This window comes from Dermochelys coriacea, chromosome 6 (genome assembly GCF_009764565.3).
Source record: "Dermochelys coriacea isolate rDerCor1 chromosome 6, rDerCor1.pri.v4, whole genome shotgun sequence".
Taxonomy (NCBI): Eukaryota; Metazoa; Chordata; order Testudines; family Dermochelyidae; genus Dermochelys; species Dermochelys coriacea.
Genome location: NC_050073.1, coordinates 15,315,865 through 15,342,235, shown reverse-complemented (window position 1 = coordinate 15,342,235; position 26,371 = coordinate 15,315,865). Strand labels below are relative to the sequence as shown.

Here is a 26,371-nt window from a genome sequence, read left to right as displayed (position 1 = left end):
GGAAATCCCAAGACTTATGTTCCTTCTATCATTTCCTGTGTAGTATGTAGTGTGTGTGAAAACTGTGTGTAATACACTCATTTAGCTATAGGACAAGGCTGGCTCAGTTGAGAGTTTTGTGGAATATGATAAAATGTCTAGACATATTCCTGATTTTTTTCGTTGTGTTTTAGCAAAGGAAATAATACTCTTTCATTATTAACCTGGTTTAATATAAATTTTCCACCCCTTGTGCTTTTTCCTTCCCTGACGAGGAATAAAGTGATTTCCAGATGAAACCCATTTCATTTTGCTGGTCTGAAAAACTCAAATTCATATTTATTTTGGTACTTAGTCTCACAATTCAGGGCAAATGCACCTGTATTACCCCTTACAGTATGTCTACACTGCAATGTAAGCCCAGGGTTAGTAACACGTCCCGGGTTTGTTAACCTGGGGCTTGAGCATCTACACTCCTTTGGAATCCCATTAGGAATTGGTGAACCCTGGGGCTCCAGTGTTTACACTCCATTATGCGGGCCTGAGTCCAACCACCCATATCCCAGACTTCCTAGCGTTTTCGCATAATGTGACTGCTCTAGCCCTTTGTTCATGGTGTAGTGTGGGAAAACTTGACTGTCCAGAGGACAAAGAGTTGTCCTGTGGAACTGTGGAATACTTTTGGCAGACTCCCAGAGCATGATACCAGTGGAGCTGGGTCTACACTGCAAAAAAAAAAAAACAAAAAAAAACCATAGGGCACAAACCCTGCGTACCACCTAGACTTAGGCTTGGACCCTAAAATGGATTCTGGCAGACCCAGTCCTTTCAACCCTTCCCTAAGGATTAACACACTGAACCAGGGGTCCTGTCCATTTGCTGGACCAGGAAGAAGGTCCTGAACCAGTTTAAAACCAGACTATTTATCCAAAACCCCTTTATTTATCCAAAAACTAGTACATGCATACCTTTCCAAGGGGGTGGCTTCTCTGAAGATGTTACAACCTGAGTGACTTGGTCTCATCTCCCCCTGCTCATCTCCTATTTATCCTTCTCATGGAAATACATACAATTTCACATATTCCACATAAACAATTGTATTTTTAATACAATGGATCCCAAAGGTATTAACCTAATTCAATAAAGTTAATTCAGGAAATTGTTAGTCTGTCACACTTAGGAAAATAGGAGTTGATGTAAGAGGCAGACTTCCAAGGCTGGCTCCATTGAGCATCCATTCAGAAGCGCAGCTTGGTTTGGAGGGGATGGTAGTAGCAACCTCAATGCAACACCACTCCGAGCTCTGTTGCACCCATGTAGCATGGGTCCCTAAACCATGGCCCACCGAGTTCTCCAGTGCAGCAAGTTCCATTTTTGGCAGGTGTCAAGTGTGACACATGGGGTTGTATCTCTAGCCTGTGACACATGGGATTGTATCTCTGCCTTAAGCCTGAGGCAAATTAGGTGTGGTTCTAAGGGGTATTGGCAAGTTGCTAATGTGTGTCCTCTTACCTGGGCAATATTTGGGCACCCCTGATGTGAGGTACACCTCTCAGGGTTTTGATGCCAGTACTCCTTTGTTTTCTGTGTGGCAATTCTTCTCTGTCGTCAAGCTGCGACATTATGGTTTAAATATGTTTGTGACAGGTGAAGGAGCATTCTATAGTTGCAAAATTACACTGTTAATGCTCTTTCCCAGGTGCTGAGGAAGTCTTGCTGCTTGCTAGAAGGACAGATTTGCGGAGAATCTCCTTGGACATGCCAGACTTCACTGATATTATTCTGCAGATAGACAATATCAGGCATGCGATTGCAATAGACTATGATCCTGTTGACGGCTACGTATACTGGACTGACGATGATGTCCGGGCTATTCGTCGGGCTTACCTTGATGGTTCTGGAGCACAGACCCTAGTGACCACAGAAATTAATCATCCTGATGGCATAGCAGTGGACTGGGTGGCAAGGAACCTGTACTGGACTGACACAGGAACAGATCGCATTGAAGTAACCCGATTGAATGGGACATCCAGAAAGATCCTTATATCAGAAAATCTAGATGAACCCAGAGCGATAGTGCTAAATCCTGTGATGGGGTGAGTTTTTTGTCCCTCCCCTCCTGTGATGGATTTTTCTAAGAGCTTGTAACCCCATCTTCAGTTCTCTGAGACTGTAAGATATAGCAGATTATCAGATGTTGGACATATTAGCCAGAGACCATATGTGCTAGCGCTCCTTGTCTCCTGTCAAAATCATTGCTTTTCTCCCTGTCCCACCCTCTCCGGCACCATTGATGTGCACTTACGTAACCACCAGACATCACAAGCTTCTGTACCACAGAACTTTGCGTAGCCTGTTTGGCTGAACTGTGTCAGTCTTTCCTTTATCTCCTTGTTTTATAGATGGTACTAAAGAAGGGCACCACTGCCCATTGTGAGGAACCTGTTTTTTTAATGCTCAGACCTTAAGTCAATGTCACTACCTGATTTCCAGGGGAGTTAATTAGTCTGATTACTATTCCTGAGGCTAATAGGAAAGAGTTTTCTCACCAGCTGGAACAAATCCCCAATCTTAATAGCAGAGGCATACTGTAATCATAGGCAATGTGCATTTAAAGCTTTTTTCCTACAGCTACATGTATTGGACGGACTGGGGTGAAAATCCAAAGATCGAGTGTGCTTATCTGGATGGCTCTGAGAGGAGGGTCTTAGTGAACAGTTCTCTAGGTTGGCCTAATGGCTTGGCACTGGATCTTGAAGAAAACAAACTCTACTGGGGAGATGCAAAGACAGACAAAATTGAAGTAAGTAAGTAAACATAAATTGTGAATTTCCAGACAACTAAGGTAAGAACTCTCTTTTCTGTGCAAGTTTAAGACTTGGAGTTTGGAGGGGTCTGTTCCATCGATATGAAAACATATCTGTGACAAAGCTTGACCCTTTATTTTTTCCCTAAAAAAGGAACTGCATATTTGTTTTTGAGAACTGTGTTCTGAACTGGCAAAGTACTCCAGTACCAAACACCATCACAGTGCTGTGTCATCATGCAAGCAAGGGAAAAGAAACTGGAATTTACCACTAGTGCACACAGTTACCAAGCATAATTCATTGCTTTGAATGTCATAGGGTGTGCCTGACAGAGAATCTTGCAAACAGAGAAGCATGCTTGAGTATGAAAACCATTTTTGAATTGGCCTTGGTTGTTGGAATAGTTGTGTTTTGAAGTGCTAGATGCAGAGTGCCTAATTGAACACTTGTGTGGTGCAAGGTGGATGGAAGGCCTTAAAGGGCCATATTTCACAGCATCTATGATTGTAGTATTCAGGTGTATTTTTACTTGATCCAACCTGAAAGTGTTAGACAGAAAAGGGATTGTTTCTAATGTACCATGATGTTTGAAAATCCATTCTTCTGACTGGCTACATAGAAGTCCATGCAGAGACCATAGCAGTTCAGCAAGTGGGGAGGGACTGAAAGCAAGGGAAAATCTTCCCTGTTGAAATATAAATAATTATTCAGTTTATTTTTGACAGACTCCTTAATAGGTGAAAACATGTGAAACTGATAGACTATTCTGTGATTATTTTTCCAAGAAGCAACATTATTAAAAAAAAATGCAATACATTCAGCCCACTCTGTTAAATACAGTGGAAAAGGCTTATGTTTGGACAGCATGGAGACCTCTGTACAAAGTGTAGTAATGTATATATCCAGTTGTAAGGAAAAGCACCCAGGAAGGAGGCCACTAAGCACTTATACAAGTGATCCTTTCAGACAGAGAATCATTGCTTAACATTTGAGAATTGGTAAAAGCAGGATTCTAAGGAGGCATGGTTGATGGACTTTGGCTTGCAGATTGACAGGATTGAGTTTTAACTAGCAAGACACATTTTCTGCAGTTGAAAAACTCAAGGATCTCAATGTGGAGGAGGCCTGGAATTACTTTGTCAAAGTTGCAAAAATTGCTTGAGGCCAACATCCCAAGCAAGGGGAAAAAATTTGTAGGGAAGGGTTGCAGACCAAACTGGATGAACAAGCATGTCAAACGGGTTTTAAGAAAAAGCAGAAAGCTTATAAGGAACGAAGCAGCAGGGAAAGCTACCTCTTGGAAGTCAGAAAATGTAGGGAACAAGGGAAAACTGCCAAAAGTCAAGCAAAGCTGGACCTTGCAAAGGAAATTAAAACCAATAGTAAAAGGTTCCTAGTCTATAAATAAAAAGAAAACAAAGAAAGAAGTGGGACCGCTAAGAATTGATGATGGGGGTGGAGATTAAAGATAATCTAGGTCTGGCCTAACACCTAAACATATATTTTGCCTCAGTTTTTTATAAGGGTAATGAGGAGCTTGGAGGTAGTGGCAGAGTGGGAATCAGAATATAGAAATAGAAATTATCACATCTAAGGTGGAAGTAAACTCAAAACAGTTTAATGGAACCAAATCAGGGTCCCAGGTAATCTGCGTCCAAGAATGTTAAAAGAACTGGCACATGAAATTGAAAGCCCAGTAGCAAGGATTGTTAATGAATCTGTAAACTTGGGAAGTGTACCCTATGACTGAAAAACTACAAATATATTGCCTCTATTTAAGAAAGGAGGAAAGGAAGTGATCCTGAAAACTACAGGCCCATTACTTTGACCACAAGTGCATGCAAGGCTTTAGAACAAATTTTGAGTGTGTGTAGTTAAGGACATAATGGTAAAGTGTAATTGGGATAAAATACAACATAGATTTACTAAAGGTAGATCGTGCCAGACCATCCTGATCTCTTTGAGAAGATAACATATTTTCTAGACAAAGGAAATACAGTAGATTTAATTTACCCAGATTTCAGTAAGGCATTTGAAACAGTTCCCCATGGGAAATTATTAGTTAAATTGGAGAAGATGGGGATTAATATGAGAATTGAAAGGTGAGTAAGGAACTGGTTAAAAGGGAGCCTACAACAGATCATGCTGAAAGATGAACTGTGAAGCTGGAGGGAGGTTATTAGTGGAGTTCCTCAAGGATCAGTTTTGGGACCGATCTTATTTAACATTTTCATTAATGACCTTGGCACAACAAGTGGGAGTGTGGAAATAAAATCTGTGGATGTCACAAAGTTGGGAGGTACAGAAGAGGACTGGAATATCCTACAAGAAGATTCGGGCAACCTTGAAAACTGGAATAATAGAAATGGGATGAAATTTAATAGTGCTAAGTGCAGGGTCATGCTCTTAGGGACTAACAATAATAGTTTTTGCTATAAGATGATGTGTCAATTGGAAGTGACAGAGGAGGAGGAAAGACCTGTGTGTACAGGTTGATCACAACATGACTATGAGCCACCAGTGTGATGTGGCTGTGAAAAAGGCTAATGTAATTCTAGGATGCATCAAGCAAAGTATTTCCAGTAGAGATAAAAAAGTGGTATTATCATTATACATTACACTGATGAGACCTCATCTGGAATACCGTGTACAGTTCTGGTCTCCCAGTCTGAATTCATCTTTATTAAACATGGAACAGGTGCAGAGAAGGGCTACTAGAATGATTAGAGAAATGGAAAACCTACCTTATGAGAGAAAACTTAAGGAGCTTGACTTATTTAGCCCAACAAATTAAGGCTATGGGGAGATATGATTGCTCTCTATAAATACATCAGAAGGAGAAACACCAGGGAGGGAGAGGAGTTATTTATGCTAGGGGCCAGTGTTGGCACAAGAACACATGGATATAAAGTGGCCATCAATATGTTTAAGCTTGAAATTAGAATTAGATGGTTTCTAACTATTAGAGGAGTTATGTTCTGGAACAGCCTTCCAAGGGGAGAAGTGGGGGCAAAATACCTAACTGGCTTAAATACTGAGCTTGATAAGTGCACAGAGAGGATGGTATGAAATTATCTAAAATGGCATGTGACCCATCCATGACTGCTATTAGCAAATATCTCCAGTGATTGGAGATGGGACACTAGAAGAGGCGGGTTGCTACAGGGAATTCTTTCCCAAGTGTCTGGCTGGTGGGTCTTGCCCACGTGCTCAAGATCTAACTGATCACCTTATTTGGGGTAGGGAAGGAAATTTTCCTCAGATCAGATTGGTAGAGACCCTCTGGGTTTTTCATCTTTCTCTGCAGCGTGGGGCATGAGTCACTTGCTGGTTTGAACTAGAATAAATGGTGGATTCTCTTTAACTTAAAGTCTTTAACTCAGCCAGAGGTTATGGGCCTATTACAGGAGTGGGTGGGTGAGGTCCTGTGGCCTGTGATGTGCAGGAAGTCAAACTAGATGATCATGATGGTCTCTTCTGGCCTTAAGGTCTATGAGTTTGAGTCTGAGACTGCAACCCAAGACCCAATCCAACAGTGGGAGAATAGTGTGATTCCACCCTGACAGAGGTGATGGCTAGATGCCCGAGACCAAAGAGGGGGGTTGCAGTCAGAGAGACTGAGTGAGGTCAGAAGCAGTTACCCTGGTAACTGACACATAGTATACAGAGTTTAGAATGCAGGAGTTCCAATCCTGGCTCTGATATGACTTGTGTGGTCTAAAGCAATTCACTTGTTGATAATCTTGTGTATGTGTTCCTGCTTGAACTGGGTAAAGTAATATTTAGCAATATAGCTATTTCCAGACTAGGTCAGACCCATAAGAATGGCCATACTGGGTCAGACCAAAGGTCCATCTAGCTCAGTATCCTGTCTTTCGACAGTGGCCAATGCCAGATGCCCCAGAGGGAATGAACAGAACAGGTAATCATCAAGTGACCCATCCCCTGTCACCCATTCCCAGCTTCCCATGATCCATCTTTTCCAGTATGCTGACTCCAACAGTGGCCGGTGCTAGCTGCTTTAGAAGAAAATACAAGAAACCCTATAGTAACAACTATGGAATAACTTGCATCAGGGAAAATTTCTTCTAAATTCCCAATAATTAAAGATTGGTTTCTGCTCTGAAATAATTTTATATTCCTTCCAAAATTCTTGTTTTAAAAAATCCTTATAAGTCAGGCTATTCTTGTTAGCCATATCAATATTCTTTTTGAGTCTTGCTATGCTCTTGGCCTCAATGGCATCTTGTGCCAATGAGTTCCTCCAGCTAATCATTCGGGGTCTTCAGTACAAAGTACTTGCCTACTTCCAAAAGAATGTTAGGAAAATAGTTTGAAAATTAAAGACATTAAATAATTCAATATCATCTTTGACTCAAACAGGAATTCTCCAGGAGATTCAAAATGGCTTCAAAGTAAGATCTTTAGGTGGGGGAGAGGAAAAACGTAATGAATTTTAATTAACTGATAAACAGAATTACCAAACAGAAAGTCAATCAGAACCCAGGCCACATGGTTGGAGAGAGAATTGTCTACATTTTCCGAAAATGAGTTTAAATGTTTTCTTCCTTAAAATTTGATTTAGTTCTCTCTAAAAGAAGTCATTGACTGGGTGCTTGTTGTAGCAGTCTCAAATTTCTGTTCAGCAGCACAGGAAAAGCAATATAAAAACTTGATTGTTTCCCGGGTCTGTGATGTCCGTTAGGCCTTCAGGTCATGCAATGAAGTAATACATGCAGCATTCTTGGATGTACACAGTCTGAGGCACTCTGTAGTAAGTGTAATGTCTAGGGTTATTGTGCTTGGAAAAATTGGAACCAAAGTGGTCCCCTAGCTCCAAAAATTCAATTTTAATACTCAGCAGTGGCTAAATAATGGGATTCTTATAGTGGAACAATCCTTTCCCCCTCCTTAACTTTCAGCTCCTGAAGCAATTAACATTCCAGTTTCCACCTTTATGGATGGAACATAGTTGTGGAACCTACTTAAAATTAAAATGCTGGATTTTAAATCAACTTTCAGTGCATTGGCATGTATTAGTTGGCCCACAGTTAATACTTTAGAAAAACAGAGAAACCAGTATAAAATATAAGAGTTTTTTCCCTTGATTTTTCTTTCTACTATTCTACTACTTCTAATATTATAGAAGGAAACGAAGTAAAATTTGAATGTAGGGCACAAGTGGTTTACCTAATCCATCCTATGCAAAGATAGCTGCTTTTTGCAAGGCCATGATATATGCAGATATATGTATAATTGGATCTCTGTCCAACCCAGACTTAAACGTGTGAACAGAGTGCACCCCATCTCAGTGTTGCTATGCATCATATTCCACATGTTAATGACAGCTCTGAATGTGGGGGGGGAAAGCACCCTTTCTGATCTCTAATTTAAACTCCTCTTCTTCCATTCTCTGTCTTTGCACCTAGAGTTCACCTTTAATACATACCATGAACAGATTTCTCCCCAGGTCTTTATGGAACTAGCTCAAGTGACTGTACAGCTGGGTGGGAAAAAGTTCCATGAATGTTCACTCAGATTTTAAAATTATTTTTGTACTGGCCACGCTAACAGCCCTTTCTCATTTGGCATTCTACGTTCTATGAACATGTGAGATAGAGTGGTGTGCATGCATATTTGTGGAAGGTGACTTTCAAAGTCATGGCCATGAGTGCTGGCAGGAAACTAATTTAAAATTTGCATTTCGGAACATTTGCACCAGAAATGCTTGCTGCTTCAAATCCGCGTGGAACAGAAACAATGCAATGGGACTTGTTCAGCTGTCACATTTAACCAAACAGCTGAGATATCAACCTGTCACGGAAAGCCTATTCAATCCATAATTACTAGGGCTGTCCAGCGATTAAAAAAATTAATCGTGCAATTAATTGTGCTGTTAAACAATAATAGAACACCATTTTATGTAAATATTTTTGGGTGTTTTCCACATTTTCAAATATATTGATTTCAATTACAACACAGAATACAAAGTGTACAGTGCTCACTTTATATTTATTTCTATTATAAATATTTGCACTGTAAAAATAAAAAATCATATTTTTCAATTCATTTAATGCAAGTACTGTAGTGCAATCTCTTTATCATGAAAGTTGAACTTGCATGTAGAGTTATGTACAAAAAGAAACTGCATTCAAAAACAAAACAATGCAAAACTTTAGAGCCTACAAGTCCACTCAGTCCTACATCTTGTTCAGCCAATTGCTCAGACAAACAAGTTTGTTTACATTTGCAGGCGATCATGCTGCCTGCTTCTTGTTCACAATGTCACAAGAAAGTGAGAACAGGTGTTCTCATGGCACCGTTGTAGCCGGCGTTGCAAGATATTTATGTGCCAGATGCGGTAAAGATTCATATGTTCCTTCATGCTTCAACCACCATTCCAGAGGACGTGCATCCATGCTGATGATGGGTTCTGCTCGATAATGATTCAAAGCAGTGTGGACCAATGCATGTTCATTTTCATCATCTGAGTCAGATGTCACCAGCAGAAGGTTGATTTTCTTTTTTGGTGGTTTGGGTTTTGTACTTTCCACATTGGAGTGTTGCTTTTTTAAGACTTCTGAAAGCCTGTTCCACACCCCATCCATCTCAGATTTTGGAAGGCACTTCAGATTCTTAAATCTTGGGTTGAGTGCTGTAGCTATCTTTAGAAATCTCACATTGATACCTTCTTTGCGTTTTGTCAAATCTCCATTGAAAGTGTTCTTAAAACGAACAACATGCTGGGTCATCATCCCAGACTTCTATAACGTGAATGGCAGAATGTGGGTAAAACACAGAGCAGGAGACGTATAATTCTGCTGCAAGGAGTTCAGTCACAAATTTAATTAACATTTTTTTAAAGAGCGTCATCAGCGTGGAAGCATGTCCTCTGGAATGGTGGCCGAAGCGTGAAGGGGTATACGAATGTTTAGCATATCTGGCACATAGATACCTTGCAATGCTGGCTACAGAAGTCCCATGTATTCTCACTTTCAGATGACTTTTGCGTAGCGAATAGATGGACACAAAGAATAAATGGACACATCAGGAATTATAACATTCATAAATCAGTAGGCGAACACTTCAATCTCTCTGGTTACTCAATAACAGACTTAAAAGTGGCAATTCTTCAACAAAAAAACTTCAAAAACAGACTCCAACAAGAAACTGCAGAACTGAAATTAATTTGCAAACTGGACACCATGAAATTAGTCCTGAATAAAGACTGGGAGTGGATGGATCATTACAAAAACTAATTTTCCCCTACTGTTGTTCATATCTTCTTGTGAACTGTTTGAAATAGGCCACCCACATTACCACTACAAAAGTGATTTTTCCTCCCTTGGTATTCTACTGTTAATTGAATTGTCTCATTAACACTGACCCCCCACTTGGTAAGGCAACTCCCATCTTTCATGTACTGTGTATATGTACCTGCTACTGTATTTTCCACTACATGCATCTGATGAAGTGGGTTTTAGCCCATGAAAGCTTGTGCCCAAATAAATTGGATAGTCTCTAAGGTGCCACAAGGACTCCTCGTTGTTTTCACTCCTGGGCTGGTTCATACATAGCCTCTGGCATGTAAGCTGCTCCTTGGATTGTGCAACCGAATGACACTAGCCAATATCTCCGGTCCCAGACACAACCCCAGGAACCTCTGTCTTGCTGTGTCCAGTTATGCCCGCTGGACACTGCAAGCTTATATGAGTTGGTCAGTTGAACAAAGAAATTGATATGTACCAGGCTTCTTATCCCAAGGGGAGTCTCTGACATGCTTCAGACCAAACGCACTGCTTCAGGTAGAATAAACAAACAGATTTATTAATTACAAAGACATTTTTAAGTGATTATAAGTCAAAGCATAACAAGTCAGATTTGGTCAAATGAAATAAAAGCAAAATGCATTCTAAGCTGATCTTAATACTTTCAATGCCCTTACAAACTTAGATGCTTCTCACCGCAGGCTGTCTGGTTGCCCTTCAGCCCAGGCTCTCCCCTTTGATCAGCACTTCAGTTACTAGGTGGTGATGTCTGTAGATGGAGGTGGAAGAGAGAGGAAGAGCATGGTAAATGTCTCTTCCTTTTATCATGTCCTTTCTTCTCTGTTGGCTTTGCCCTTCCCCTGCCCCTTCCAGAGTCAGGTGAGCATTACCTCATCGCAGTCCCAAACTGACCAAAGGAAGGGAGGGGTGACTCGCTGGAGAGTCCAGCATATCCTTTGTTGTTGCCTAGGCCAGTATCCTTTGTTCCTGTGAGGCTGGGCTAGGTTTGTCCCATACATGCCCTGATGAGGTATGAACTGCCCTTCTGCTCTTAGAAAGTTTTTGCCTGGGCTTGCTTTAAGCCATGAGGACACATTTTCAGCCTCATAACTATATACATGAAATTACAACCTATAACATTACTATTACAGCGATTACTATAACATTACCATAACAACAATGCTCAGTGCATCATGAGCCTTCCGAAGACACCCAGCATGACAAACTTTGCATTGGATACCACACAATCATATTATAAGGATGAACATGGGGGTGCTGGGTGTTCCCCCGAGGTAAAGAACGTCACACTTTGTACTTTAAATCCGAGTAGTAGGCTGCTAAGCCATGACTTCCCTTTGCAACTCCTCCTTTGAGGCTAATTTGATTTTGTTAGATGTTTGCAGTCCATCACCCAGTAGTCACCTATTTGGACACCAGTATCCCAGACTTCTAAAGCAGTGGTGTATTTTTCAGAATACCTTACCTCTTTTCAGCTGCTTTTTTAGCTTGAGGAACAGTGAATGTCTCAAATATTTCTCTTCTTCCATACATCCATATGCACATGCACCAAGATACACTAGCCTTGCTGTATAGAAACAAAACCTGACTAAAACTAAACTATCGGCTGTTCCAACTGTGGGCATTATCCTGCAAACGCTTATTATGCAGTGTAGTGATCACTACTGAGAATAAACTTGTTGAAGTTCATAGAAGAGCTCATTGTAAGTACAGGGAGTAAGAGTTGTTTGCAGTATCATGTCCTGTGTTGAAAACATGCATAGCTCTGTCTATAGCCATTTATAAAACTACCATAGATAAGAGATGAGTATAGCTTTAATTGTTATATACTCAGATACTTTTTAGTTTTAAGAAGAAAAGTGAACATGGGTATTTCTGTCTTCAGTATACTTTGCTGATGTACAGTATCTTAGTTTTGCAAGGGCTTATCGTATACTTCCTAGGAAGGCCCTATGATACACAAAGTTCTTAAACAGTGACTAATCTTCGTGCAGCTTGGAAATTTGACAAGTAGAAACATCTGTCCAGTTTTGTTAGGCTTTAGATTTGTAATGTACTGGGTTTTTTTTTTCCCCTTTTTAAAAATGTTATCAACAGGTTGGCTAGTGCTTTTGGGTGTTGTGGTTAACAAAACAACTTAAAAAACAAAAAGGGGGGGGGAAAAAAGCCAAGCTATACAGAGGATACCAAACAGTGTTGTAAACCAAAAGAATATGTTCTTATTTGTGTGTATAAAACTCCATGTGGTGAAAACAGCAGTTACTCTTTCCTGGCAGAAATCTTCCCATCTGCAGTATTCAGCTGTAATACAAAGGGCCCAGTCACTTCACAAGCAGTTTTTATCCTGAATAAACCATTTGGCAAGACTTGTCAAACTTTGCGTGACAGCAGCCTATGGGGATTTCACTGCAAATTTGGCACCCTGTGGTAACATTGTTTCCAGCTTTTAAAATTTTTTGCTTAGTTGGTTTGGCAGCATCTCAAGCAAAAAGAAAACAAAAAACAACAACAACAAAAAAGGGCAGCTAGATAGTAAATTGTGAATCCTGTCTACTGAAATCATTCCTACAGATTCAGCTCCCACAAGTAAAGGGTGTAAATGAATCCAAAGAAAACTTTGGATTTTATTTACAGAGAAAAACGTACTTTCCAGGAACAAATGGTAGATTAATAAGGATTACAGGGTTCCAGCTGAGAGAGAAGCAAAGAGCCAGTGGCATCCACATGTAGAGTTTCCTAGTTCTCCTTAAGGAGTACTTGTGGCACCTTAGAGACTAACAAATTTATTAGAGCATAAGCTTTCGTGTTCGTGAGCTGTAGCTCACGAAAGCTTATGCTCTAATAAATTTGTTAGTCTCTAAGGTGCCACAAGTACTCCTTTTCTTTTTGCGAATACAGACTAACACGGCTGCTACTCTGAAACTAGAAAAGGAGTACTTGTGGCACCTTAGAGACTAACAAATTTATTAGAGCATAAGCTTTCGTGAGCTACAGCTCACTTCATCGGATGCATTTGGTGGAAAAAACAGAGGAGAGATTTATATACACACACACACACACAGAACATGAAACAATGGGTTTATCATACACACTGTAAGGAGAGTGATCACTTAAGATAAGCCATTCTCACTCTCTCACACTCTCCTTACAGTGTGTATGATAAACCCATTGTTTCATGTTCTGTGTGTGTGTGTGTGTGTGTGTGTGTGTGTGTGTGTGTGTGTATATAAATCTCTCCTCTGTTTTTTCCACCAAATGCATCCGATGAAGTGAGCTGTAGCTCACGAAAGCTTATGCTCTAATAAATTTGTTAGTCTCTAAGGTGCCACAAGTACTCCTTTTCTTTTTGCGAATACAGACTAACACGGCTGCTACTCTGAAACCTACTCTGAAACTAGTTCTCCTTAAAATCAATTTTGTGGTTAGCCAGGATTCCTGTGTACTATTTCTTCAGCATTCACTTAAAGTGCCTAAGGTATAACTGTATAATTAACAGTTACTGAACTCTCAGGTGTCTGTTGTTATGTATGCATCTAATTTCAAGTTTCTAGTGAGGCCATATTTTTAGATGAAATGCTATGCTTCTCCTCCCCTCCCCCCCGCCCCTCTGCTTTTATATTTGTTTAGCTTTTTTTATTGACAAATGTCCTGCATTTATCTTCATGGAAGAATCACACTTCATATTTAGGAAATTTCTGTGCTTTTGTATGAAGATGAAAAAGTCTGTGAAGCATGACACTAAGTTACTACAGTCAGGCGACAATCCTGCCCTCCACCTGAAAACTTTCCAAGACACGCTTGTTAACAGCGGAAAGTAGAACTAGAATTTTTTTTTCCAGTTTATATTCAAACTAATGAATTACTTTGTATGACATTTAAAATATTTATGTAAATTCTGTGGAATATGGGAAATGGGCTTACATATGAGGGCAACATCTGCAAACATTTTTATTGCTAATGTGTTTTAAAGCTGTTTTAAAAAAAAAAAAAAAAAAAAAGAAACAACAAAACCAAAAACCTGACCATTCTTCAGATATCCCTAATTGGAACTTATTTTTCTGTTTGCATGATGATGGGTGAAAAAATTAACATTTATTTAATTTATACATGAAATTGTTTCTTATATCAAGTTTTCAGGGTTCTGTTTTGTTTTTTTTAAACAATGGATCACTAAGAATATGTAAAGTAATCCAAATGGTGCTGGAATTATTCTGTATGCATTTATAAAAATAAAATGTAGAATGACAAGGATCTCTTAATGTTAAAGGGGGCAAATCTATTTAAAACAGTTAAAACAACATGCTAATTAAAACGAGAGAGAAACTCAGGCCAAAATATTTGTCAGGTAAAACTAATTTTTTACAAAACCTAAGACAGAAGCGTTATCATGGGATTAAAGATTTCTGCTGGTCTTTATACTCCAAACACTGCAATTTCATACATGTGCAAGAGAACATGAAAGTTAAATTGACTAGAAACTGATGAAGAAATGTGAAACCTACTGGACTATTTTTATTGCCATGCTAAGTAAAAAAGCAAACAGCATAAATGGTGATAAGTAAATTATTTACTTTTATTAATTTAAGGAGAGGTTAGTAATGTAGAGGGAATTGTATAACGTTTTTTTAAAATGACTTTTAACTTGCCAGTGCATCTTTAATTAAATTAGCCCTAGGGAAAAAATGATCAGTTCTGTAAAAATAGCAGCTAATTATTAAAATTATAAATAAACTGAAGAACAATGTTTTAATACTTCCTCTCCTAAAATGAAACACAATTTCCAAGTACTGTGTTAAGAGGTTTTGAAATTTTATTTTTTAAATGTAGATGATTAACATTTAAAACATACAACTGATTAATCTTGTATAATATATTCCAGAATTAGCTACTGAACAAAAATTAGGACTGTGTATTTTATTCTAGTAGTTGTTTTTCCTTCCCTTCTGTCCCCATATTAGGCTTTTTGGATATGTGGTATTACGAACTGGGATGATATTTTTAATGGTGCACAATGTGTGCAGTTACAGCTCTAGTGCTGGTTAGTGTTTTCTGAGACTGCTGTCTGGGATAGGATATATAGTTTGTGGGTACATGTATCTAACTGTCCTCAGTCCACGCGCACACCTCCCATTGCTGTCATTGGAATTTGCCTATGTGATTGGGAGTAGTACGGTGTACTAGGTTAATATTTGGATTTAGTTTGTTTCTATGTCAGTTATTGCTGTTCCTTTTGATAGTTTGCTTAAAGAATCCACACACTGTTGAACTACTTGTAGAAGTGGGATTTTTTTTAATTTGAAATAAGGCCATGCAAGATATTACCATGATAGTCAGCTATGTTCAAGGAGCTCTGTGTTAAACATACATAGGAGTAATCTGTACTGATGGTTTTGGGGCTATGCTCCCAAAGGTTTGCTTAATGAACATGCCCAGATGTGCATTGCAGAAGGAATATTAGGAGTCATTTCGGGGAAACAAATCACTATCTTAAAATGTTATTGGAGGATCATTAGAACTATTCTTGGCTTCATTAAGATTAGTGACAAATTAGGACTGGAAGGGTCAATCAAAGTGTAAATTGCTGGAATGTAAGTGTTTTGGGGCAGGGAGAAGCTACATCTTGGCCTTGGGGACTTAAATAATGAATAATACCTGTTGAAGGTTAGGATGGATAAATCAGCCCTTGCTAGTTTTGAAAAATGACATAGGGGTAACTTGGTATACCTTTGATGCAAAAGGAATAGGGAGGGTTTGTTTGGGAATATTAAAAAATCTGGTTTTCTTGTAAAACAAAAAGACCAACCCTGGTAACAGGGACCTCCTTGTTTGAGAGAGACTAGCACATTTCTGGAACACTGAAAGATAGATAGGCTGTTGCTGTAACTTACAGAGACAAAACATTTTAATACCTAAAGTTTTCATCTTGTTTTAGAGCATTAAATAATCGAGCATAGAGCCCAGCTCTGCTTTTTCTAATTATTTGATTAGCTGTGTTTATATTCTACTTTCTCTTAATTGGGGATTTCCACTCTTTTTATTTATATTTATATATATATATAGAGAGAGAGAGAGAGAGAGAGAGAGAGATATTTATTGATTGATTTATTTTAACCCTGTGCCAAATGAACTTTATTCCATTTTAAGAAAACTGTAACTGGATGTGGAGGCTGTTGGGGAACCATGCCTTAAATAGAAAGAACATGAATTCTGACCTCGCAGGAGGCTCAGTGAGCAGTGAGGTAATGGGCTTCATCTGGTCAAAAGATTCAGGGGTTGCAATTCCCTTCCATGAACTGTGTAGCAAGGAGACTGTCATACATAGGCCATTTGGAGCTATGTGAGAAAGAACTGTCTAGATCAGAGATTTTTGATTCTTGAACTGTAATAAGTGTACCACTGATAGTATGTGAGCTTGATATTCCATCCATTCACTCTACAACAATTTTTTAAGAAGGTGGTACGTTAACCAATAAAGTTCAGGAACTGCAGGTCTATAGATTTATTTGGATTTTACCACAATAGAATCTACACTAGTCTGTTGTTGTCTTCCTCTAAGACAACCTACCCTTTGTTAGTGTTACTGTCTAAATCATAAAAACCTTTAACTCTTGTCAGTTTTCCATGATCTGTAATATTTAGTGGGATTTTTTAATAAAAAAAAATCTGAATAAAAACCTGAGCATCTGACACTGACGGCTTCTAAATTTGACCTTTGTGAATCCTCTGGAATTACTCCTGCATACGTAGCTTTACTATATTTATCAGGAGGAAATCCTGAGGATGTATTAAACTTCAAAGTTGAATTATGAGTGTTGCACTCTTGAGCCTCTCCCTCCTTAATCAAGAATTTATTTTAGGCTTTCTGTCACAGGGTAGCTTGACTTAAATCAGTGGTTTAAATAACTGATTTTAGTAATGGTTTAAATCAGCAAGCAGGAAACTTGGATTTAAATAAATGATTTTAATCTTGTTTGGCATTTGTACTTTTTAATTATTTTCCTCCAGAAAGGTTGGTTCTCAATCGTTGGAAACCATTAAAATGTGTTGATTTGCAACTAAAAATAGCCTTTACACTAAACTTGATGCTTCTTTAGACTAACCAAGAAGCTACACTATATCTATACACATTTATTAAAGCAAGTATATAGCTTAATTCATATTTATTCAGATTCTGAATTTTTACATTTTTATGATAAAAGTCGATTAATGATGCATTTTGTATTTACTAGATAAAGATTTTACTTGTGTATTATCTATAATAAGTGAATTGAAGTGATCATTTCTGCTCACCCTGTCATTCAAGATTTTAGAGCTAGTAGATCTCATCCTCTCACACCAAGTTTTTATTCATAGACTGAAAGAGGAAAACAGGCTTTCCTGCTTTTTCAACTACCAATGGATTTCTTACCTTTGAATGATCTAGTAATTGAACTGAACTAGTTGAATTAATTGAAATGAAGAAAATATTCTGTGGACATGCAAAAGAGGCTACTGCTGTCAAAAACTGATATGGTACTTCAACAAACTCTGGTTCCAGCTTCTTAGTCAGTGACTTCCAGCAGTTCAGTGATTTAACTTTCTTCAAAACATCAGCAGCTAACATTTACTGCTTAATATAATTTTATATTTAATTTAAATTATTTTAATAGATTATAGTAAATTTAGGCCTTAACATATGTTATCAATTTCAAATTTAATTTTAAATAGGTTTATTTTAAAAAATAACTTGTATTTAATTTACATTTTCTAAAAAAAAAATCCAATATAAAATAAAAAATCAATTTTTATAATCCATTCTCGCCCCCTCCCCCCCACCAGTTTTCATCTGACATCAGGTCACCTTTTTCCACTCCTTTAGAGAGACTTCTACTTTGCTACCTTATTGAGAGCTGCTTTTTGTATTTAAAAAGTGTAATTTTATATTTACTTTGGTTATACACACACTTCTTTGCCTGCTAAGTGGTAGAAATTATGTTGGAATTCCTTCATCTTCAGTGTATGTTCCCCATTTCCTTGCCCTATATGGGAAGCCCATGTATATTCTTACCTGACAAGAGTGTCGGGTATGGGTCTGTACTATTTGCAGTGGTTAAGAAAAAGCATTCTCTAGATGACTTGTAATCTTGAGCTTTTTAGGTTTTCATGAGATTAGAAGATAATATAGTTAACTTAACTTGAATTTAATAACTTTCTAGTGCTTAAACTTCATAATATCTTAATCTAATTAATGCATTTCTTTACCATATCGTTTACAAAGAAGCTGTCAGGACTTTTTTAATTTTTTTTTTTTTTTTTTTTTTAAGTCTCTTGCCCTTTTGGCTTCTGTTTCCTTACCTTCCCCTCTCCCTTCCAAGAATAATACAGAATGCTGCCATTCGGTTAACTTCTGACCCACAGGAAAGATAAGGAGTTGCTGCTAGTGTTGCTCCATGAATCACGTTTACAACAGGAGGGAAGGGAGATGCAAGGAATTTATTTCTCTTATAAGAGGTTGGGGCAAGTTCTTTCTATGTGCACGTACCTTCCATCTGTAGTGTGTCCCACATTTTTTGAAGCTGAACCTCCCTGCAGTAAAACAAAAACCCATCCCCATGTTACTCCTTTAATTCCCACCATTTTAGTAGGGCAGGATGCAGGAAACTTGCTCTGCCATTGTTCTGCACCCTTCCTGGCTAGTCCCACACTTTGGAAAATGCTACATTAGCATTATACCTAAGATAGAGATTTTCAAGGTAAAATTATACATCAGTTGCTCTCAGTCTTTTCAGACTACTGTACCCCTTTCAGGAGTTTGATTTGTCTGGCATACCCCAAGTTTCCCTTCACTTAAAAACTACTTGCTTACAAAATCAGACCTAAAAATACAAAAGTGTCAACACACTATTATGGAAAAATTGTTTACTTTCTCATTTTTACTATATAATTATAAAATAAATTGATTGGAATATTGCATTTCAGTGTATAGTGTATATAGAGAAGTATAAACAAGTCATTGTATTACATTTTAGTTTGTTCTGATTTGACTAGTGCTTTTTATGTAACTTCTTGTAAAATTAGGCAACTATCCAGATGAGTTGATGTACCTCCTGGAAGACCTCTGCATACCCCTGGCTGAGAATCACTGCTATAGAGAACCCAGTGCCATGAGCTTCACATGTTGGCTCAGAGCAGAGATTTTGGAGTTTGTGCAGTTTCAGCTGTATCTTTGCAGAAATGGGATTTCACACTGGCATTCTGCAGCATCGTAGAAATAAAAGCTAGAAAAGGCCACTTGGGTTGTCTCTACCCACTGGTTTGCCAGAGTAGGACTGAATTGTATTCATGAATGCTGTGTCCAGTCTCATTTTTAATGACTCAAGAGGGAGGCTTCAGCCATTTCCCTTGGGACATTACTCCACATTTTTGTAGAGGTCTCACAATTAGATATTTTCCTAAGTTTTCTTTTCCTTAATTTTCTCCCATTATTTGTTGCAAAACCCTTCTCCCACTCTTGCACCAAAACAATACACCACACAGTTTTTCGTCAGAACTGAAACTCGCAGAAACATATGATTTTTTATTAAACTTTGTTAGGAAGGTTTCTCAGCCTAGAATAGAGAGACAGACAGACAGACAAACTTGCCCCAGAAAACCCAGTGGTTAGGGCACTCGCATGGGAGGACGACAACCCAGGTTCAAGGCCCTGCTCTGAATTGCTGTTCTGAGGGGAGTGTCTCTTTCTCTTTGTTTTTTTTTTGAAAATTCTTAAAAATGTGCAGTTTTGTCACAGAGGGCAACAGGAAGAACATGAAATCTCAAAAAATGTTTGTGGCGCAAGAAAACAGTTTCCCACCTAACCCCATTCAGGGCAGTATAAAACAATTTCTGTTTGTATAGTGCTTGGGATAATTTGGGGTGAAAAGTGTAGATATTATACAAATGTAGGATTTAGTTAATAGCAAATGCAAACTTCTGGCATTCCTGTACTAGCAGTTGGAAAAATCCCATCACAGTAACTTTGGTTAAGGTAAGTGTATCTGTCAGTAATTTGAGTGTGTAAAAAAACAAAACAAAAGCCAAATACAATAATGTAGGACTTACTGAAAAGAGAAACACAACACAATTTCACAAATAATAAAAACTCTGGAAATTCAGTTTTAGGATTGAACTTTAAAAGAAGCCCTGATATCTGGAAGTATACTTGAGTTTGCAGGGTTAGGCCACTACATTGAAAGAAGTTTTTGGATCAGGGACTGTATTCTAGGGGCTTTATGTAGTACACAGATTGGCTGTGGGTATCTTAAGTTTGAAAAAGCTATTGTACTGGTTCACTGGCCATATATATCACTGACATCCTTCCACCATTTGATTTGCATTTTTTTCATAAGGGATTTAAGAAGCTAGGAAGCAGATTTCTTAAATAAGGAGCAGACACTGTACTTGTATGTATGACATTGTAAGTGTGAGGCTTTTTCAACACTCTTACTTTGTATTTGTCATACAAGTGCTGTAATTTCATGATCTAGAAGATGTAGGTGGTTTGTATATGTAGATACCCTAGCTCGGTAGCAAGTGGCACATAGATTCAATGGAGAATGTGGTATGATGACTTTCAGTATGTTTAGGGCCCTACCAAATTCACAGCCATGAAAAATGCATCACAAACAGTAAAATCTGGTCTCTTCCCCTTCCCCACCGCTCCCCCCCAGTGAAATCTGGTCTTTTGTGTGCTTTTACTCCACGCTATACAGATTTGACAGGGGAGACGAGCATTTCTCAAATTGGGAGACCTGACCCAAAAGGGTCAGTTGTAGGAGGGTCACAAGGTTATTTTAGGGGGATTGCGGTATTGCCACCCTTACTTCTGCGCTGCCTTTAGAACTGGGCGGCTGGAGAGTGGCGGCTGCTGACTGAGGGTCCAGCTCTGCAGGTAGCTGTGCAGAAGTCAGGGTGGCAATACCCTACCAGACCATCCTGACTTCTGTGATGCTGCTGGCGGTGGCTCTGCCTTAAGAGCTGGGCTCCTGGCCAGCAGCTGCCGCTCTACAGCTGCCCAGCTCTGAAGGCAGCACCACCAGCAGCAGCAGCACATAAGTAAGGGTAGTGGTATTGCAACCCCTCCTATAATAACCTTTGACAGGTTTCAGAGTAGCAGCCGTGTTAGTCTGTATTCGCAAAAAGAAAAAGAGTACTTGTGGCACCTTAGAGACTAACAAATTTATTTGAGCATAAGCTTTCGTGAGCTACAGCTCACTTCATCGGATGCATCCAATGAAGTCAGCTGTAGCTCACGAAAGCTTATGCTCAAATAAATTTGTTAGTCTCTAAGGTGCCACAAGTATTCCTTTTCTTTTTATAATAACCTTGTAACACCCCCCCCCCCCCCCGCACACACACACACAACTCCTTTTTGGGTCAGGACCTGTACAATTACAACACCATGAAATTTCAGATTTAAATATCTGAAATCATGAAATTTATGATTTTTAAAATCCTATGACCATGGAATTGACCAAAATGGACCGTGAATTTGGTAGGGTCCTAACTATGTTGTTTAATCAGGATTTTAAAAAATCTTACAGCGTGCTCCTGAACAAAGGCCATTGTTTTTGTAACAATAACAAACCATTGTTTTTATAAGTGTAAGGCATTCTAGTGTTTGTGATCACAGAGCTGACACTTGGTTACAGATTGTCACAGGATGCCCCCTCCCTCCCCCCCAAGGCATAAATACAGGGGCTGAATTTTACCTTCAAGTTACTGATATGAATTCTTAGCTTTAATGCTACTGAAGGGCTTATTTACTGGGAATAGAGAGATGTGCAATATAGACAGTATATATGTAACACATAGCAAGAGTCCAAGAGGGATTAGAGATTTATATGGATAAGGACATTCAGAGTTACAGAAAATACTTACAAAATTTGTGGAAGGGAGAGAACTTCATGCATCAGGCTTTAAGCCAATCTGTAATGATTAGGGTGTAGGATAAGACAATTTTTTAGGGGCAGATTATCTCACATATGCCTGCTTTGGGGTTTCTTGCAACTTCCCATGGGAGCAGCTGATTGTTAGAGGCACTGGTCTGATCAAGTGTGGCAATTCCTATGTTCCCTGTACAACGCACATTATAAGTGGACAGAGGTGTCCTGTAATATGCATTTTAGTTTAGAGTTACTTAAGAACCTTAGTGCCAGAAGCCTTGTCGATATTCGGGAAATTCTTGAAACTGAAGCAGGTCATCGCAGCTTTCAGTGTCATGTCCTCTGACCCCATTGGGAGCAAATCTAATCAACACAGTGCTAAAAATACTGCTGGGAGCCAGTGTCTGCCTATATTAGGACTCCTAAGATTGCTCACACCAGTGTGGCAGAACCAGTGTTAGCAATGGTGGGAAATTTAAAAAAAAAAATTCTCTAGTGTAGATGAAGCCAAAGTTTTTTGTTTCAGAGTAGCAGCCATGGTTAGTCTGTATCCGCAAAAAGAAAAGGAGCACTTGTGGCACATTAGAGACTAACAAATTTATTTGAGCATATGCTTTCGTGAGCTACAGCGCTGTATCTCACGAAAGCTTATGCTCAAATAAATTTGTTAGTCTCTAAAGTGCCACAAGTACTCCTCTTCTTTTTGAAGTTTTTTGTGTGTCTCTAGCCCTTCTAAAGGTTCTTTCGTGCACTGATGGAATAGCTGTCACTCAAAGGGAGGACTTCCTTTACTGGTTTGATTGACCAGAGTCATCCTGTGGGAAAGGAAGCTAACTTATTCTAAACTGGAGGTGACCCTTGCCTTTTTTTGCTAGCAGTAAAGACATAATAGGGGCCTAGTTGGGTTTAGTGGAACCCCCACGGCCATCTGCACACTTTATTGGCAGAAGTGGCTTTCACTTGAACTTGCATTTGACAAGTGTTTTCTGTCTTTCTTTCGCTTTCAGAAGGGTCCTTCAAAGCCAACTAATTGAAATGCTCACACACCCCTCTCTCTTTCTCACAGATTCGCTTAAATTGTAGGGCACTGGTATTCAGTGTTACTGTGCAAAAATGCATGCTGTTGTAAAGCTGTACCTTTTTTTTTTCCATAAGAAAGTTTGAAAATCCCTCTAGCTTAATAAATAAACAGAAAAAGTGTTTTGGGGGGAATGTTTCTGTTGCCTGTTGCATTGCTGCCTCCCTTCCCCCCCCCCATAGTCCTGGACTTTTTGAAATGAAACACAAATCAGGTCCCCAGGATAAAAGGTTGTGAGTATGCCTTGTGGCATTTGGAATGAGACTATTCACTGCCTGAATGACTATAAATAGAAAGCTATGAGCTGTGTATTTCTCCGCTCAGGCTCCCTGTAAAGAAGGGCCCTTCCAAGTTAAGGGTGACTTTTGAAAGAAACCTTGTTCCTTGTCGTGAATTGAATTGCTTCAGGAATTCTTCTCCTTGCAGCTTGAATAAAAGGCGTTAATCTCTAATTTATTTCTCCTTTTAAAGGCAGTATTCTCCATAATAAATGTATATTCTTGGCCATGTAGCCAGATATGCCTGTCTCGTCTGCAGAGTTTCATGTAAAATGCTGAATGCAGAACAAACATTGTTCCCTGCATTTTGTTCCTGAAAGCTTTCTTTTGGCTCTATTCCAGCTGTCGGCTCCTTTTTATCTTGTATTCATTCTTCAGTAAGAAGGCTAAATTAGTGGCATTCAGGTTTTTAAGGTTTGTGAAACAGAATGGGAATTGATTGATTTTTATTATAAAGGATTTGGTTCTCCCAAAAGACTTCTGATGTTGCCGACATAAGAACCCCAATAGCTTACTGTTGCAGTTCTTCAGACGATTGTTTGGCTGATTTGGCTGTTATAAATGCTCAGAAATCCCCTGTGTTGTGTAGTTATGCAAATTCAATGTCGTAGATTTTCTCTCTCTCTCTCTCTCTCTCTCTCTCTCTCTCTCTCTCTCTCTCTCCCCCCTTTTGGAAGTGCTGTTAGTCTTGACACCAAGTATAGTGCGAGGGAGGGGAATAACTGATTGGTTTGAGAGCTGGCAATGTTCAAGACTCTTGTGCCAAAGTTACTCTGTTTTTGGTATCTAACACTGGTGTTTTGTGAAATATTATTTTGAAAGTTGCCTTTTCATTTTATGCTCAGACATTTTGTTTCCCAGTTTGTATGCCCTCCAGTGAGTTCCAGAGAGAGGTTTTCTGTGTATCTTCTTTCTCCGTAGTCAGCATATTGATGGAAAAGTTCTATGTATTCCCCTCGTGCATGTTCATTATTTCTGAGTTCTTCTATCCTTAATTTTTGTTGTGATTATGAAAGTTTACAATTCAACATTGTCTGGTCAAAAACTTTACAGTCCCTGGTGGAAATATATTTTTGTCTTTTAATTAGGGCTAACATAAAAGTGACAGAGGAGTGGCTTGTCAGACAGCAATTAAAACATGAAAATAATATGAATTTGTTGGTTATCCCTTAACTGAAGAACAAAAATATCAAAGTTCGAAAGACCCTCTGCTTTTGAGAAATGCTCTCTCCATCAGCCCAAGAAAAGCAGACTAAAGGATTTCCAAGTAAGCTAAGGAGAGAGGTGGCTGTAATTTTTAATTTTTCATTATGCCAGTAATCATGATCACCATTTCACGAACTGGATTTTTCATTTTCTGGTCGGTTTCGCTCTCTCTCTCACGCATGCTTTCTAGGAAGTTGCATTTAAATTGATAGTTCCCCTCACTTGATCCGAGCCTGTTGGATATTTTGATGATTAAAATCTTTTACATTTTGTATGCATGCTGATTTCAGTGTGATGCTCCATATGTTTTGCTTGTCACCTTTTATTGTGTGACTTCCTTCACGTAAGGCGGCCCCCTGCTGTCCGTTTGCATTGGCAGCTACTGTATGTATTTCTGCTGCCTTTTCCCTTTCTGATTTTCCCTTGGGAGCCTGTTGTGAACCATTGTATGAAGACATTGGATTCTTTTCTGTCATTTCCATTGCCTTGTCTCTGGTGACTTTGTCCATTATTTAGGCTCCTTTTGTAAATGTCATCCCTCCATCCATTCATAGTTGTAAAATTTGCCTGTGATTATTCACATTTCCACTCCGTCTATTACATTTTTTTAAATCTGATTTTTTTGCCTCTTGATCCAAGCTGACCTTCTTTCATAGGATATTTTACCTTTCTGAACCTCTTCTGGATGGTTTAAAAAATAATTTAAAAAATCTCTCATGTTTTGCCAATTGTTTGTCTGAATTTCCTTTGCTTTCTTTACTTGAGTTGATGTTACTTATAAAATTCTTAGCAACTTAAAAAAAAAAATAAAATGCCTGATTAATGTCTCAAATTATTTTTAATAATGCTGCTGCTTCTTACAGAATACTGACAGGTTTCAGAGTAGCAGCCGTGTTAGTCTGTATTCGCAAAAAAAAAGGAGTACTTGTGGCACTTTAGAGACTAACAGATTTATTTGAGCATAAGCTTTCGTGAGCTACAGCTCAATGCATCCGATGAAGTGAGCTGTAGCTCACGAAAGCTTATGCTCAAATAAATTTGTTAGTCTCTAAGGTGCCAAAAGTACTCCTTTTCTTTTTTACAGAATACTATATTCTCAGTTTTGATTGAAGTATTTTCATTTTAAAAAAAGGTGGAAAATCTGTAAATTAATGGATACAATTTGTAAGATGGCTGCAAGACAGAATTTGGGATTAAAATGGTAACGCTTCTGCACTCTCTCCAGTCATAGGGTTTTCCTATCTTTTATTAAGATTATATTGAAAGTTCTGGTGAACCTTTGAACTCATGAAAAGATTAAACTTGACTGTAGCAGTATTGTTGACACACGTAACTACTACACTGATTGGCACTATATGAAAATTTAAGATAGGTGGTACTTACACAGACTTCCAAGGAATAAGAAGTGGTGTTGGTGACTTCATTAGTTGGTAAACTTTCCTCTGAGTCAACCTCAAACTACTGCCCCAGGATTGCACTAGAGCAGAGGTGGGCAAACTACAGCCCATGGGCCACATCCGGCCGCAGGATCGCCTTGCCCAGCCCCTTGAGCTCCCGGCTGGGGAGGCTAGCCCCTGGCCCCTCTCCTGCTTTCCCCCCTCCCCCGCAGTGAAAAGAGCTGTTTTTGTTGAAGAAAGAGAAAACAAAAAGCTAACAGGAAAAAAAAAAAAAACCTTACTCTCATGGCAATGGTGATATTTACAGACAAAGTGTAGGAAAAAGAGATGGCCAAAGTAATTTACCCCATGCTCTGCCTAATCCTTATCTAGCTCCAAAGCCCAGAGGTTCCTAGATTTCAAGGCTATGGATATTTTTTTCCTAAACCTGTAGCTAA

The 26,371-nt window shown here is 38.8% G+C and overlaps 1 protein-coding gene across 2 annotated transcripts in view; it reads left to right on the top strand.

Moving 5' to 3' along the window:
- The window catches only part of LRP5 (LDL receptor related protein 5), a 260,875-nt gene that overhangs the window by 125,032 nt on the left and 109,472 nt on the right, over positions 1-26,371 (top strand). For both annotated transcript variants that reach the window (XM_038407882.2, XM_038407880.2), the window contains exons 6-7: positions 1,679-2,075; positions 2,611-2,782. In XM_038407882.2, the coding sequence (XP_038263810.1) occupies positions 1,679-2,075; positions 2,611-2,782 (569 nt within the window). The remainder of the gene's footprint in view (positions 1-1,678; positions 2,076-2,610; positions 2,783-26,371) is intronic.